The sequence below is a fragment of the Oncorhynchus gorbuscha genome, unplaced genomic scaffold (genome assembly GCF_021184085.1).
Source record: "Oncorhynchus gorbuscha isolate QuinsamMale2020 ecotype Even-year unplaced genomic scaffold, OgorEven_v1.0 Un_scaffold_126:::fragment_4:::debris, whole genome shotgun sequence".
Taxonomy (NCBI): domain Eukaryota; kingdom Metazoa; phylum Chordata; class Actinopteri; order Salmoniformes; family Salmonidae; genus Oncorhynchus; species Oncorhynchus gorbuscha.
The window spans coordinates 289,245-301,367 of NW_025744568.1; the positions used below are offsets into that span (position 1 = coordinate 289,245).

General features: G+C 45.8%; 1 protein-coding gene across 1 annotated transcript in view; it reads right to left on the reverse strand.

Moving 5' to 3' along the window:
• Positions 1–12,123, reverse strand: part of si:ch211-196i2.1 (collagen alpha-1(I) chain) — a 47,173-nt gene that overhangs the window by 16,333 nt on the left and 18,717 nt on the right. Inside the window, exons 14-31 of the mRNA XM_046332288.1 lie at positions 10,642–10,686; positions 10,470–10,523; positions 10,304–10,348; positions 10,140–10,193; positions 5,712–5,756; positions 5,486–5,539; positions 4,946–5,053; positions 4,799–4,852; positions 4,509–4,562; positions 4,260–4,304; positions 4,022–4,075; positions 3,299–3,343; positions 1,674–1,727; positions 1,381–1,434; positions 1,097–1,150; positions 826–879; positions 635–688; positions 457–501 (exon numbers count right to left, since the gene is read on the reverse strand). Coding sequence (XP_046188244.1) covers positions 457–501; positions 635–688; positions 826–879; positions 1,097–1,150; positions 1,381–1,434; positions 1,674–1,727; positions 3,299–3,343; positions 4,022–4,075; positions 4,260–4,304; positions 4,509–4,562; positions 4,799–4,852; positions 4,946–5,053; positions 5,486–5,539; positions 5,712–5,756; positions 10,140–10,193; positions 10,304–10,348; positions 10,470–10,523; positions 10,642–10,686 — 972 coding nt within the window. The remainder of the gene's footprint in view (positions 1–456; positions 502–634; positions 689–825; positions 880–1,096; positions 1,151–1,380; positions 1,435–1,673; positions 1,728–3,298; positions 3,344–4,021; positions 4,076–4,259; positions 4,305–4,508; positions 4,563–4,798; positions 4,853–4,945; positions 5,054–5,485; positions 5,540–5,711; positions 5,757–10,139; positions 10,194–10,303; positions 10,349–10,469; positions 10,524–10,641; positions 10,687–12,123) is intronic.

The following is a 12,123-nucleotide window of genomic DNA, read 5'->3' on the forward strand; positions in this document are numbered from 1 at the left end:
TTCTCTGCTGCCAATGACTGGAACGAACTACAAAAATCACTGAAGCTGGAGACTCATCTCTCTCACTAGCTTTAAGCACCAGCTATCAGAGCAGCTCACAGATCACTGCACCTGTACATAGCCCATCTGTAAATAGCCCATCCAACTACCTCATCCCCGTACTGTATTAATTTATTTATCTTGCAAATATTTCGCCACTATGGCCTATTGTATTGCTTTACTCACCTCATTTGCACCCACTGTATATATAGACTTTTTTCTGCTGTAGTATTGACTGTATGTTTGTTTATTCCATGTGTAACTCTGTTGTTGTTGTATGTGTCGAACTGCTTTGCTTTATCTTGACCAGGTCGCAGTTGTAAATGAGAACTTGTTCTCAACTAGCCCACCTGGTTAAATAAAGGTGAAACAAAAAAATAAAAATGGATTGACCAATGTGTTTGAGGTTGATCTCACCTGAGGTCCTGGAGGGCCTCTCTCCCCAGGAGGTCCTGATAAACCCTATAAAATACAGCCCAGTCAACACAGGCTCGATACACCCATCACCCAAACTAATGCCCGACTCAATGAAGTTGTCCACAAGGACTTGTCACATACAGTATGTGGACTTGTCAATAACAGCACAGTTACTTACTGGAGGTCCAGGCTTCCCAGAAGGACCAGGCAGGCCTCTCACACCTGTCTCTCCCTGAGACACAAATACACAGTCAGTCGCAATAACGACTAAACATTTCAAAGGAACTACACATAGAAACGTGTGATGCTGGTGCAGGTCTGTTCGTTTGGAATAATCACTGACTACATAATTCATATGCGTGTCCTTACCCTCTCTCCCATGTGACCAGTTGTACCACGCATTCCCACGTTACCCGGGAAACCCTGGGGGCAAGAGAGACACGGGAGTGGTAATATAAGGACGTTGCACACACACACACACACACACGCACACGCACACACACGCACGCACGCACACTCACACACACACACACACACACACACACACTCGCGCACAAGCACACACGAGGACAAAACAGAGACATTCTCAGTGTGCTGATCAAACCCTTGGCCCTGTACACCCTACGGAAGCATCACTTACATACGTGCCTACTGAGCCCTGAGGGCCCTCCACACCTTCCTTCCCAGTGAAGCCCTGATGGAGAGACACAGCGTCTCACACACACACACACACACACACACACACACACACACACACACACACACACACACACACACACACACACACACACACACACACACACACACACACACACACACACACACACACACACACACACACACACACACACACACACTCACACGGTTCAAAGTTGTCCTATTGAGAATCACATCAACCACTTTCGTGTTAAATGTGTCACTCACCCTCTCTCCCAGCGGCCCAGGGATACCTGTTGGTCCTATCCGTCCAGGTGTGCCCTGTCAATGAGACAGTAGTCACTCACACTGCACGCTGTGTGCAGATGGCCTCAGTCCCCAACACTAACTCTGTTCATGGCTCATCATTGCAGCTAGTCATTGATTATATAGGAATGTCTGCCAGATCATTGTGCAAGTTTGTGATAGTAATATCCACAATCAATGTCCTATGATTGTTGGTGGAACACAATAACTTAAAGTGTCTGATTGGAATAAACTTTGAGGCTTTCTAGACTCACCGGAGGTCCTGAGGGGCCTTCTGGACCTGGCTCTCCAGCAATGCCCTGGAATCCCTTGATGAAGGACAAGGAAGGCGAAAGAGTGATGGAAAGAGTAAGAGGAGAATGAGAGAATGATGGAGAGATGAAGAAAGAAGAGAGCTTATCGCATGGGTGTACTCGATGAGAACATTAAAATGCAAATAAAAAACTCATTGGAATTGATTACATATAATACACGATGCTGTGAGTCCATTCAGTGTTTAACTGAGTTTACAAATGTTTTGCTATTCAGCTGTTTAATCTACCGTTTAATGACTTTGTAATCATGAGTTAATTGGACCAACTATATGCAGGCTATTCAGTAATTATGCCTCTGGTACAGAGGTTAACTGTACCTTATTTAATGGGCCACCTTTGTTTTATTACCACCTAATAATGTACATAACATCAACAATGGAGTAATGTCCTGCAAGAAACATTCAATCAAAGAACAACTTTCAGCGATCTAAATTGAAAATCTAACATTTTTATTTGTTTTTTTATGGATACGTTGATGATGGCAGTGGCACATTACTTTATCAAATGGATAATCAATGGGTGATAATGCCCACATGCCAAATCATTTATCTCATCCCTCTTCCTTGGCTCCCTACTCCTTTTTCCCCTTAGTGTTCTCGCTGCCTGGTGAGGAGTCTATATTTAGGCCCGGGGGGGGAGGGTATATGACCAATATACCACGGCTAAGGGCTGTTATGCAAGACGCAACACGGAGTGTCTGCATACAGTCTTTAGCTGTGGTATATTGGCGATACACAAACCCCCGAGGTGCCTTATTGCTTTTATAAACTGGTTACCAACGTTATTAGAAAAGTAAAAATAAAATGTTTGTCATACCTGTGGTATACGGTCTGATACACCACGGCTTTCAACCAATCAGCATTCAGGGCTAAATCCACCCAGTTTATAATACAGTATATAGCTGAGGTTGAAATACATTACACTGGCCAGATCACAGATCCTCTGGAGGTGACTAACTGGGCTAGAAACCACTTTCACGCCTCCTCATATTATATTATCCACACCCCACACACTCATATGTTTATGTGAGAGTGCGTGTGCGTGTGTGAATGCACAGGTGTGTGTGTGCGTGCTCGTGCGTGGGAAACCATCAGTGTGTGTGGCGGTGATGCAATATCACTGACCTACGCCCTCACACTCCTGAACCTTTTACAGCTCCCGTTTACAAGCATGGAGAGACACCCGATATCGTTAACTAGCTTCGGTAGCAAGTACTTTTCTGCCCTATGAAATTTTTTGGGGGGGCCTAGTCTGCGTTTGTTGTGATTGCCTGGTCACAAAATAATATAAAACCCATCATATATTTCAGGGGTGTCCTATAAAATGTGACACGGTGTTTTGATTTGCTTTCCTTCAGCACCTCGCCCTGCCCGGTCAAAAATAGCTGAGCTGGGAGAATTACAGTGTATCATTGACCAACCAATGAATTGAAACATAATGAGACTGACCACAAGAAGTCCTTAGAGTTACTAGGTCTCATAGTGACCTTTACGTGAACCACATGTATTGAGTATGAGTCTCTACGATAAGCCTATGTATACTGTTAAAGCATCTTCTTGGTTTACCTTTAGGCCTTTACTGCCAGCTATTGCCACCGAACCAGAGAGACCCTGCAACACATGAGAAACGAGTGTCAACTCAATAGACACCAACAGAGGTCATGCACTGTATACACAAGCATTAGTGTGAATAAGAGACATAGCGCTGGAACATGAGCAAATACAGTATCTCCATAACTAATTTTAAACAAGGACACAAATGCCATTCATCTGGTCATATTCATGTTAGAATGTAATGACATGAGGTTAAAATTGAGGAGGGATGAATTAAAGTTGAGAACGCATATTCCGGTTTGTCTGCCCCACATGCAATGACAATCGCTCGTGAATATGTCACACGAATCAGGGTTGTGAAGATCGCCATCTGCTGTTTAGAGCCAGAATGACTACAGTGATCTGATTCTACAGAAACCCCCAGGAGAAGGGTTGCATGCAAAATTCGATAACTTCCAGGAATTTTCCATCTGAAGTCTGAAAACACAGGACAACCCTACTCAGGAGACATTTTACTATAATCCTTTCTGATTGCACCTATACTTTTCTTGAGCAATACTTTCGTATATTTTCTCAACAATCTGCCAATGTATGCAGTACAGACAGGGAAAAATCTGACCAAAGAAAAACTGTTGATTGCCAGTCTATTTTGTGTACATGGCTCAGTGTATGCAGTATATACAAGCTCAGTGTTTTCAGGGGTCACTGTATTGAAATATGATATAAAATGGGAACCTGTGTACCAGGCTTTCCTTCTGATCCCTCTGTCCCGGGAGGGCCTGGCAAGCCCTGTTGGAAACAAGTGGAAACACACACACACACACTACAGATCTGCTGTACTGCCAACATAGATATTGCCCATTGAGGTGTACACTTTATATCTGATTTGTCAAGTATTTTGATGTACTTTGCAATGCAAATTGATCAAGAAGATGTCTCCACTAGTGTTTGTCTGTGAATGTTCTGTGCTTACCGGTTGACCAGGCTGGCCAACATTCCCTCTCTGACCCACGCGACCCTGGGTAAAGGAGGGCAATCAGGATACCATTCCAATATCAAGCGCAGAACTTAAATCACGCTTTACTTAACACAAAATTCCAGAAACTTTCCCATAATTCCCAGTAATGACATATCCTAGAAATGCTGGATAATCTGGACATTTTGGAAATTTGACTGGAATTTAGCAACCTTCATCAACACATTCAATGGGAGAGTGTCCTACCTTGTTCCCTCTGTGTCCAGGCTTGCCGTTGCGCCCATCTGTCCCTCTATTCCCCTTCAAAGAAACACAGAGATATTTAGTACACTACATGTTCCAAATGGCACCCGATAGGACTGGTCAAAAGCACTACACAGGCTGGGAATAGGTTGCCATTTGGGACACTATTTCAGGACATGAAATCCGCAGTTGAATCATCATTTTGACCAATCCTAACAGGCAGACTGATGAAATAATGACATTCAAAATGTTACATTCATTATGATGCATTCCTTTCTGAAGTCTTCTCTGACCTTCAGCCCCTCTCTGCCCAGTTTTCCCTGAGGGCCATTTTCTCCATTCTCACCCTGAAAGAAAATATCCAAAATCCATCAGTCTTCCACTGGTAAAGTGTCAGTCTATAACTTTAGATACAGTGATAAGGCAGAGAGGCTGCCTACCTCAATGCCTTTAGTGCCAGATTGACCTTTGAGCCCTGTAAAGCCAGGGGGGCCACTGGGACCCCTCTCTCCCTGAGGCCCTTGGATACCCGAAGCACCCTGAACACCCTGAGAAATAGAACAAGAGAGAGAGAGAGAGAGAGAGAGAGAGAGAGAGGATGAGAGAGAGAGAGAGAGAGAGAGAGAGAGGAGAGAGAGAGAGGAAGAGAGAGATAGAGAGAGAGAGGAAGAGAGAGAGAGGAAGAGAGAGAGAGGATGAGAGAGAGAGAGGAAGAGAGAGAGAGAGAGAGAGAGAGAGAGAGAGAGAGAGAGAGAGAGAGAGAGAGAGAGAGAGAGAGAGTAGAGAGAGAGAAAGCGAGAGAGAGAGAGAGAGAGAGAGAGAGAGAGAGAGAGAGAGAGAGAGAGAGAGAGAGAGAGAGAGAGAGAGAGAGAGAGAGACAGAAACAGATAAACGGGTAACTCACAATAGACGTAAAAAGGATGAATCAACAGCTTTAGTTTTGCGGAATGTGTACAGGTCTCCAGAGACCGGGTTCTTACTCTCTCCCCCTTTGGTCCAGGGTCTCCCTTATCCCCGTCTGGTCCTCTTTTTCCCTGTAGAGGTCAGAGGTGAGGGGTCAGTTGTCAGACGAGGGCAAGTAAAGTAAGTAGCTGAAAAGCATGCAACCTGGTCCTTCATAGTGTTTTGAATCACTCCAAGGACAGCATAAAAATGGATTCCATCTAATTCCAAATAAATATCAGTAAATGCAGTACTAATACTTACAGTAATACCAGGGAAACCCATTGGACCTTGTATTCCCAGTGGGCCCTTCAATCAAAGACAGAGAATGGATTGAAGCGTTAGTTGCTTTCAGTTAATTTTTCTCACACTTCAAGTAGAGGATGGAGAGAAATCACTGCTCCACCAGGTAGAGGATGGAGAGAAATCACAGCTCCACCATGTAGAGGATGGAGAGAAATCACAGCTCCACCAGGTAGAGGATGGAGAGAAATCACAGCTCCACCGGGTAGAGAAATCACAGCTCCACCAGGTAGAGGATGGAGAGAAATCACAGCTCCACCAGGCAGAGGATGGAGAGAAATCACAGCTCCACCAGGTAGAGGATGGAGAGAAATCACAGCTCCACCAGGTAGAGGATGGAGAGAAATCACAGCTCCACCGGGTAGAGAAATCACAGCTCCACCAGGTAGAGGATGGAGAGAAATCACAGCTCCACCAGGTAGAGGATGGAGAGAAATCACAGCTCCACTAAGTAGAGGATGGAGAGAAATCACAGCTCCACTAAGTAGAGGATGGAGAGAAATCACAGCTCCACCAGTTAGAGGATGGAGAGAAATCACAGCTCCACCAGGTAAAGGATGGAGAGAAATCACAGCTCCACCAGGTAGAGGATGGAGAGAAATCAAAGCTCCACCAGGTAGAGGATGGAGAGAAATCACAGCTCCACCAGGTAGAGGATGGAGAGAAATCACAGCTCCACCAGGTAGAGGATGGAGAGAAATCACAGCTCCACCAGGTAGAGGATGGAGAGAAATCACAGCTCCACCAGGTAGAGGATGGAGAGAAATCACAACTCCACCAGGTAGAGAAATCACAGCTCCACCGGGTAGAGAAATCACAGCTCCACCGGGTAGAGAAATCACAGCTCCACCAGGTAGAGGATGGAGAGAAATCACAGCTCCACCAGGTAGAGGATGGAGAGAAATCACAGCTCCACCGGGTAGAGAAATCACAGCTCCACCAGGTAGAGGATGGAGAGAAATCACAGCTCCACCAGGTAGAGGATGGAGAGAAATCACAGCTCCACCAGGTAGAGGATGGAGAGGAATCACAGCTCCACCAGGTAGAGGATGGAGAGAAATCACAGCTCCACCAGGTAGAGGATGGAGAGAAATCACAGCTCCACCAGGTAGAGGATGGAGAGAAATCACAGCTCCACCAGGTAGAGGAATCACAGCTCCACCAGGTAGAGGATGGAGAGAAATCACAGCTCCACCAGGTAGAGGATGGAGAGGAATCACAGCTCCACCAGGTAGAGGATGGAGAGAAATCACAGCTCCACCAGGTAGAGGATGGAGAGAAATCACAGCTCCACCAGGTAGAGGATGGAGAGGAATCACAGCTCCACCAGGTAGAGGATGGAGAGAAATCACAGCTCCACCAGGTAGAGGATGGAGAGAAATCACAGCTCCACCAGGTAGAGGATGGAGAGAAATCACAGCTCCACCAGGTAGAGGAATCACAGCTCCACCAGGTAGAGGATGGAGAGAAATCACAGCTCCACCAGGTAGAGGATGGAGAGGAATCACAGCTCCACCAGGTAGAGGATGGAGAGAAATCACAGCTCCACCAGGTAGAGGAATCACAGCTCCACCAGGTAGAGGATGGAGAGAAATCACAGCTCCACCAGGTAGAGGATGGAGAGAAATCACAGCTCCACCAGGTAGAGGATGGAGAGAAATCACAGCTCCACCAGGTAGAGGATGGAGAGGAATCACAGCTCCACCAGGTAGAGGATGGAGAGAAATCACAGCTCCACCAGGTAGAGGATGGAGAGAAATCACAGCTCCACCAGGTAGAGGATGGAGAGAAATCACAGCTCCACCAGGTAGAGGAATCACAGCTCCACCAGGTAGAGGATGGAGAGAAATCACAGCTCCACCAGGTAGAGGATGGAGAGAAATCACAGCTCCACCATGTAGAGGATGGAGAGAAATCACAGCTCCACCAGGTAGAGGATGGAGAGAAATCACAGCTCCACCAGGTAGAGGATGGAGAGGAATTACAGCTCCAAGTAGAGGATGGAGAGAAATCACAGCTCCACCAGGTAGAGGAATCACAGCTCCACCATGTAGAGGATGAGATAAGAGATATACAGGGCATTCGGAAAGTGTTCAGACCCCTAGACCTTTTTCTATATTTTGTTATGTTACAGCCTTTCTAAAATAGCTGAAATAAAAAAAGAATTACTAATCTGCAGCAATCTACACACACTACCCCATAATGACTTAGCGAAAAACAGGTTTCTAGAAATTGAGCTCAGGTGTATCCTGTTTCCATTGATCATCCTTGAGACATTTCCACATCTTGATAGGGGTCCACCTGTGGTACATTCATTTGATTGGACATGATTTGGAAATGCACACACCCGTCTATGTCAGGTCCCACAGTTGACAGTGCATGTCAGAGCAAAAACCAAGCCATGAGGTCGAAGGAATTGTCGGTAGAGCTCAGAGACAGGATTGTGTCGAGGTACAGATCTGGGGAAGGGTACAAAACATTTCTGCAGCATTCAAGGTCCCCCAAGAACACCGTGGCCTCCATCATTCTTAAATGGAACAAGTTTGGAACCACCAAGATTCTTCCAAGAGCTGGTCGCCCGGCCAAACTGAGCAATAGGGGGAGAAGGGCCTTGGTCAGGGAGGTGACCAAGAACCCGATGGTCACTCTGACCAGAGCTCTATAGTTCCTCTGTAGAGATGGGAGAACCTTCCAGAAGGACAACCATCTCTGCAGCACTCCACCAATCAGGTCTTTATGATAGAGTGGCCAGATGGAAGCCACTCCTCAGTAAAAGGCACATGACAGCTCGCTTGGAGTTTGCCAAAAGGCACCTAAAGGACTCAGACCACGAGAAACAAGAATCTCTGGTCTGATGCAACCAAGATTAAACTCATTGGCCTGAATGCCAAGAGTCCCATCTGGAGGAAACCTGGCACCATCCCTACGGTGAAGCATTGGCAGCATCATGCTGTGGGGGTGTTTTTCACCAGCAGGGACTGGGAGACTAGTCAGGAGCGAGGAAAGATGAATGGAGCAAAGTACAGAGAGATTCTTGATGAAAACCTGCTCCAGAGCGCTCAGGACCTCAGACTGGGACAACAGTTCATCTCCCATAAGGACAACGACCCTAAGCACACAGCCAAGACAACGCAGGAGTGGGTTCGGAAAAAGTCTCTGAATATCCTTGAGTGGCTCAGCCAGAGCCCGGACTTGAACCCGATCTAACATCTCTGGAGAGACCTGAAAATAGCAGTGCATCTACGCTCCACCTCCAACCTGACAGAGCTTGAGAGGATCTGCAGAGAAGAATGGGAGAAACTCCCCAAATACAGGTGTGCAAAGCTTGTATCATCATACTCAAGAAGACTCAAGGCTGTAATCGCTGCCAAAGGTGTTTCAACAAAGTACTGAGTAAAGGGTCTGAACACTTCTGTAAATGTGCTATGAATGTAAATGTTATTTCAGATTTTTTCTATTTGTAATATTATTAGCAAAACAAAAGAAGAAAAATCTGTTTCTGCTTTGTCATCATGGGGTATTGGTTGTAGATTGATAAGGACATTTAGAATAAGGATGTAAGCTACGTTAACAACATTTGGAAAAAGTCAAGGGGTCTGAATATTTTCCGAAGGCAACGTAGTGTTTGTGTAGAATAAAGTGAAAACTGGAGGAGCTGTCAACCTAAACATCGCCGAGAGAAGGTCTGGATAACAGCCAGAGTTAAACTCACATGCAATCCGCCTGGGGGTGGGATCTATGGCATTCTGGGGGTGGGATCTATGGCATTCTGGGGCTGGGATCTATGGCATTCTGGGGGTGGGATCTATGGCATTCTGGGGGGGTGGGATCTATGGCATTCTGGGGGTGGGATCTATGGCATTCTGGGGTGGGATCTATGGCATTCTGGGGGTGGGATCTATGGCATTCTGGGGGTGGGATCTATGGCATTCTGGGGGTGGGATCTATGGCATTCTGGGGGTGGGATCTATGGCATTCTGGGGGTGGGATCTATGGCATTCTGGGGGTGGGATCTATGGCATTCTGGGGGTGGGATCTATGGCATTCTAGCAGTTTACAACCTCTCCAAAATGAGTAATTTGATATCATACCAAGATACAGTGTGGCCATCATCCAGACATAAAAGTGACCTTGACTTGCCCATTTTAAAGTGTGTTTACTTTCTGAAGTTAGAGCCTTTCATCCATTAGCTTAGACCAGCTCTACCACAACCCATAAAAGCTAGAAGATGTAGGACATGGGATACACGAAGCGTATTCTAATCTGTAGCCTAACACTGTGACAGAGCTCTAACACATGGGGGCACTGTGAGGTTGCTGTGTGAGTGTGTGTCTCTGGCAGGCAAAGTGTGGTGAACGTGGTCAGTCCACTGGGTACTATGCTACTCACCATGGGCCCCTCGAACCCTAGCTCACCCCGGATACCCATCATCCCCATTGGTCCCTGAGGAAGACCGAGAACGGGAAGTAAGCAAGGGGGTTGGAGAGAGACAGGTAGTAGTTTGTTTTACTAGAGCAGAATGAACTTTACCAGTGAAGAGAGGAGAGACTTACAGGGTCACCTTTCGGACCAGCGGCACCACTCATCCCAAGCTGTCCCTGTGAAAATACGGATGACCTTTAACCCCAGATATTATTCCTCAGAAAAATACATTCCCAAAGACAATCATCTGGTCCCAAGTCTCTGTTAGGGAAAGTTGTGCAGCTGATTGAGACTGACCTGAATTCCCCTGTGACCTGGAGGCCCACTCTCACCATCTAAACCCTGGGGCCCCTGGTGAAATAAACAGAAATATTTCCTTTATAGTCTAACAAGCATAGAGCATGGAGTTCTGTTGAATGTGACCCAACTTCAGGCAAGAAAACACAACAAGACAAACGTCTCCTCTTACCTGCGGGCCTCTGGGGCCAACAACTCCAACAAGGCCCAACTCTCCCTAGAAGATAAATGCAGGTTACCTTTGGCAAAGACTGTCATGCACTACGTTTATTTTATTTTATCGGCTGTCCCCATAAGAGAACCCTTTTTGTTTCCAGGGAGAACCCCTTTTGAGTCCACGTAGAACCCTTTTGGTTTCCATGTCAACCTCTCTGTGGAAAGGGTCCTACATGGAATCCAAGAGAGTTCTTCCTGTAACCAAAGTGTTCTTCTATGGGGACAGATGAGGAGCCCAGTTCTAGATAGAGAGTTCTTCCTGTAACCAAAGTGTTCTTCTATGGGGACAGATGAAGAGCCTAGTTCTAGATAGAGAGTTCTTCCTGTAACCAAAGTGTTCTTCTATGGGGACAGATGAAGAGTTCTAGATAGAGAGTTCTTCCTGTAACCAAAGTGTTCTTCTATGGGGACAGATGAAGAGCCTAGTTCTAGATAGAGAGTTCTTCCTGTAACCAAAGTGTTCTTCTATGGGGACAGATGAAGAGCCTAATTCTAGATAGAGAGTTCTTCCTGTAACCAAAGTGTTCTTCTATGGGGACAGATGAAGAGCCTAGTTCTAGATAGAGAGTTCTTCCTGTAACCAAAGTGTTCTTCTATGGGGACAGATGAAGAACCTAGTTCTAGATAGAGAGTTCTTCCTGTAACCAAAGTGTTCTTCTATGGGGACAGATGAAGAGCCTAGTTCTAGATAGAGAGTTCTTCCTGTAACCAAAGTGTTCTTCTATGGGGACAGATGAAGAGCCTAGTTCTAGATAGAGAGTTCTTCCTGTAACCAAAGTGTTCTTCTATGGGGACAGATGAAGAGCCTAGTTCTAGATAGAGAGTTCTTCCTGTAACCAAAGTGTTCTTCTATGGGGACAGATGAAGAGCCTAGTTCTAGATAGAGAGTTCTTCCTGTAACCAAAGTGTTCTTCTATGGGGACAGATGAAGAGCCTAGTTCTAGATAGAGAGTTCTTCCTGTAACCAAAGTGTTCTTCTATGGGGACAGATGAAGAGCCTAGTTCTAGATAGAGAGTTCTTCCTGTAACCAAAGTGTTCTTCTATGGGGACAGATGAAGAGCCTAGTTCTAGATAGAGAGTTCTTCCTGTAACCAAAGTGTTCTTCTATGGGGACAGATGAAGAGCCTAGTTCTAGATAGAGAGTTCTTCCTGTAACCAAAGTGTTCTTCTATGGGGACAGATGAAGAGCCTAGTTCTAGATAGAGAGTTCTTCCTGTAACCAAAGTGTTCTTCTATGGGGACAGATGAAGAGCCTAGTTCTAGGTAGAGAATTCTTCCTGTAACCAAAGTGTTCTTCTATGGGGACAGATGAAGAGCCTAGTTCTAGATAGAGAGTTCTTCCTGTAACCAAAGTGTTCTTCTATGGGGACAGATGAAGAGCCTTTGTTCTAGATAGAGAGTTCTTCCTGTAACCAAAGTGTTCTTCTATGGGGACAG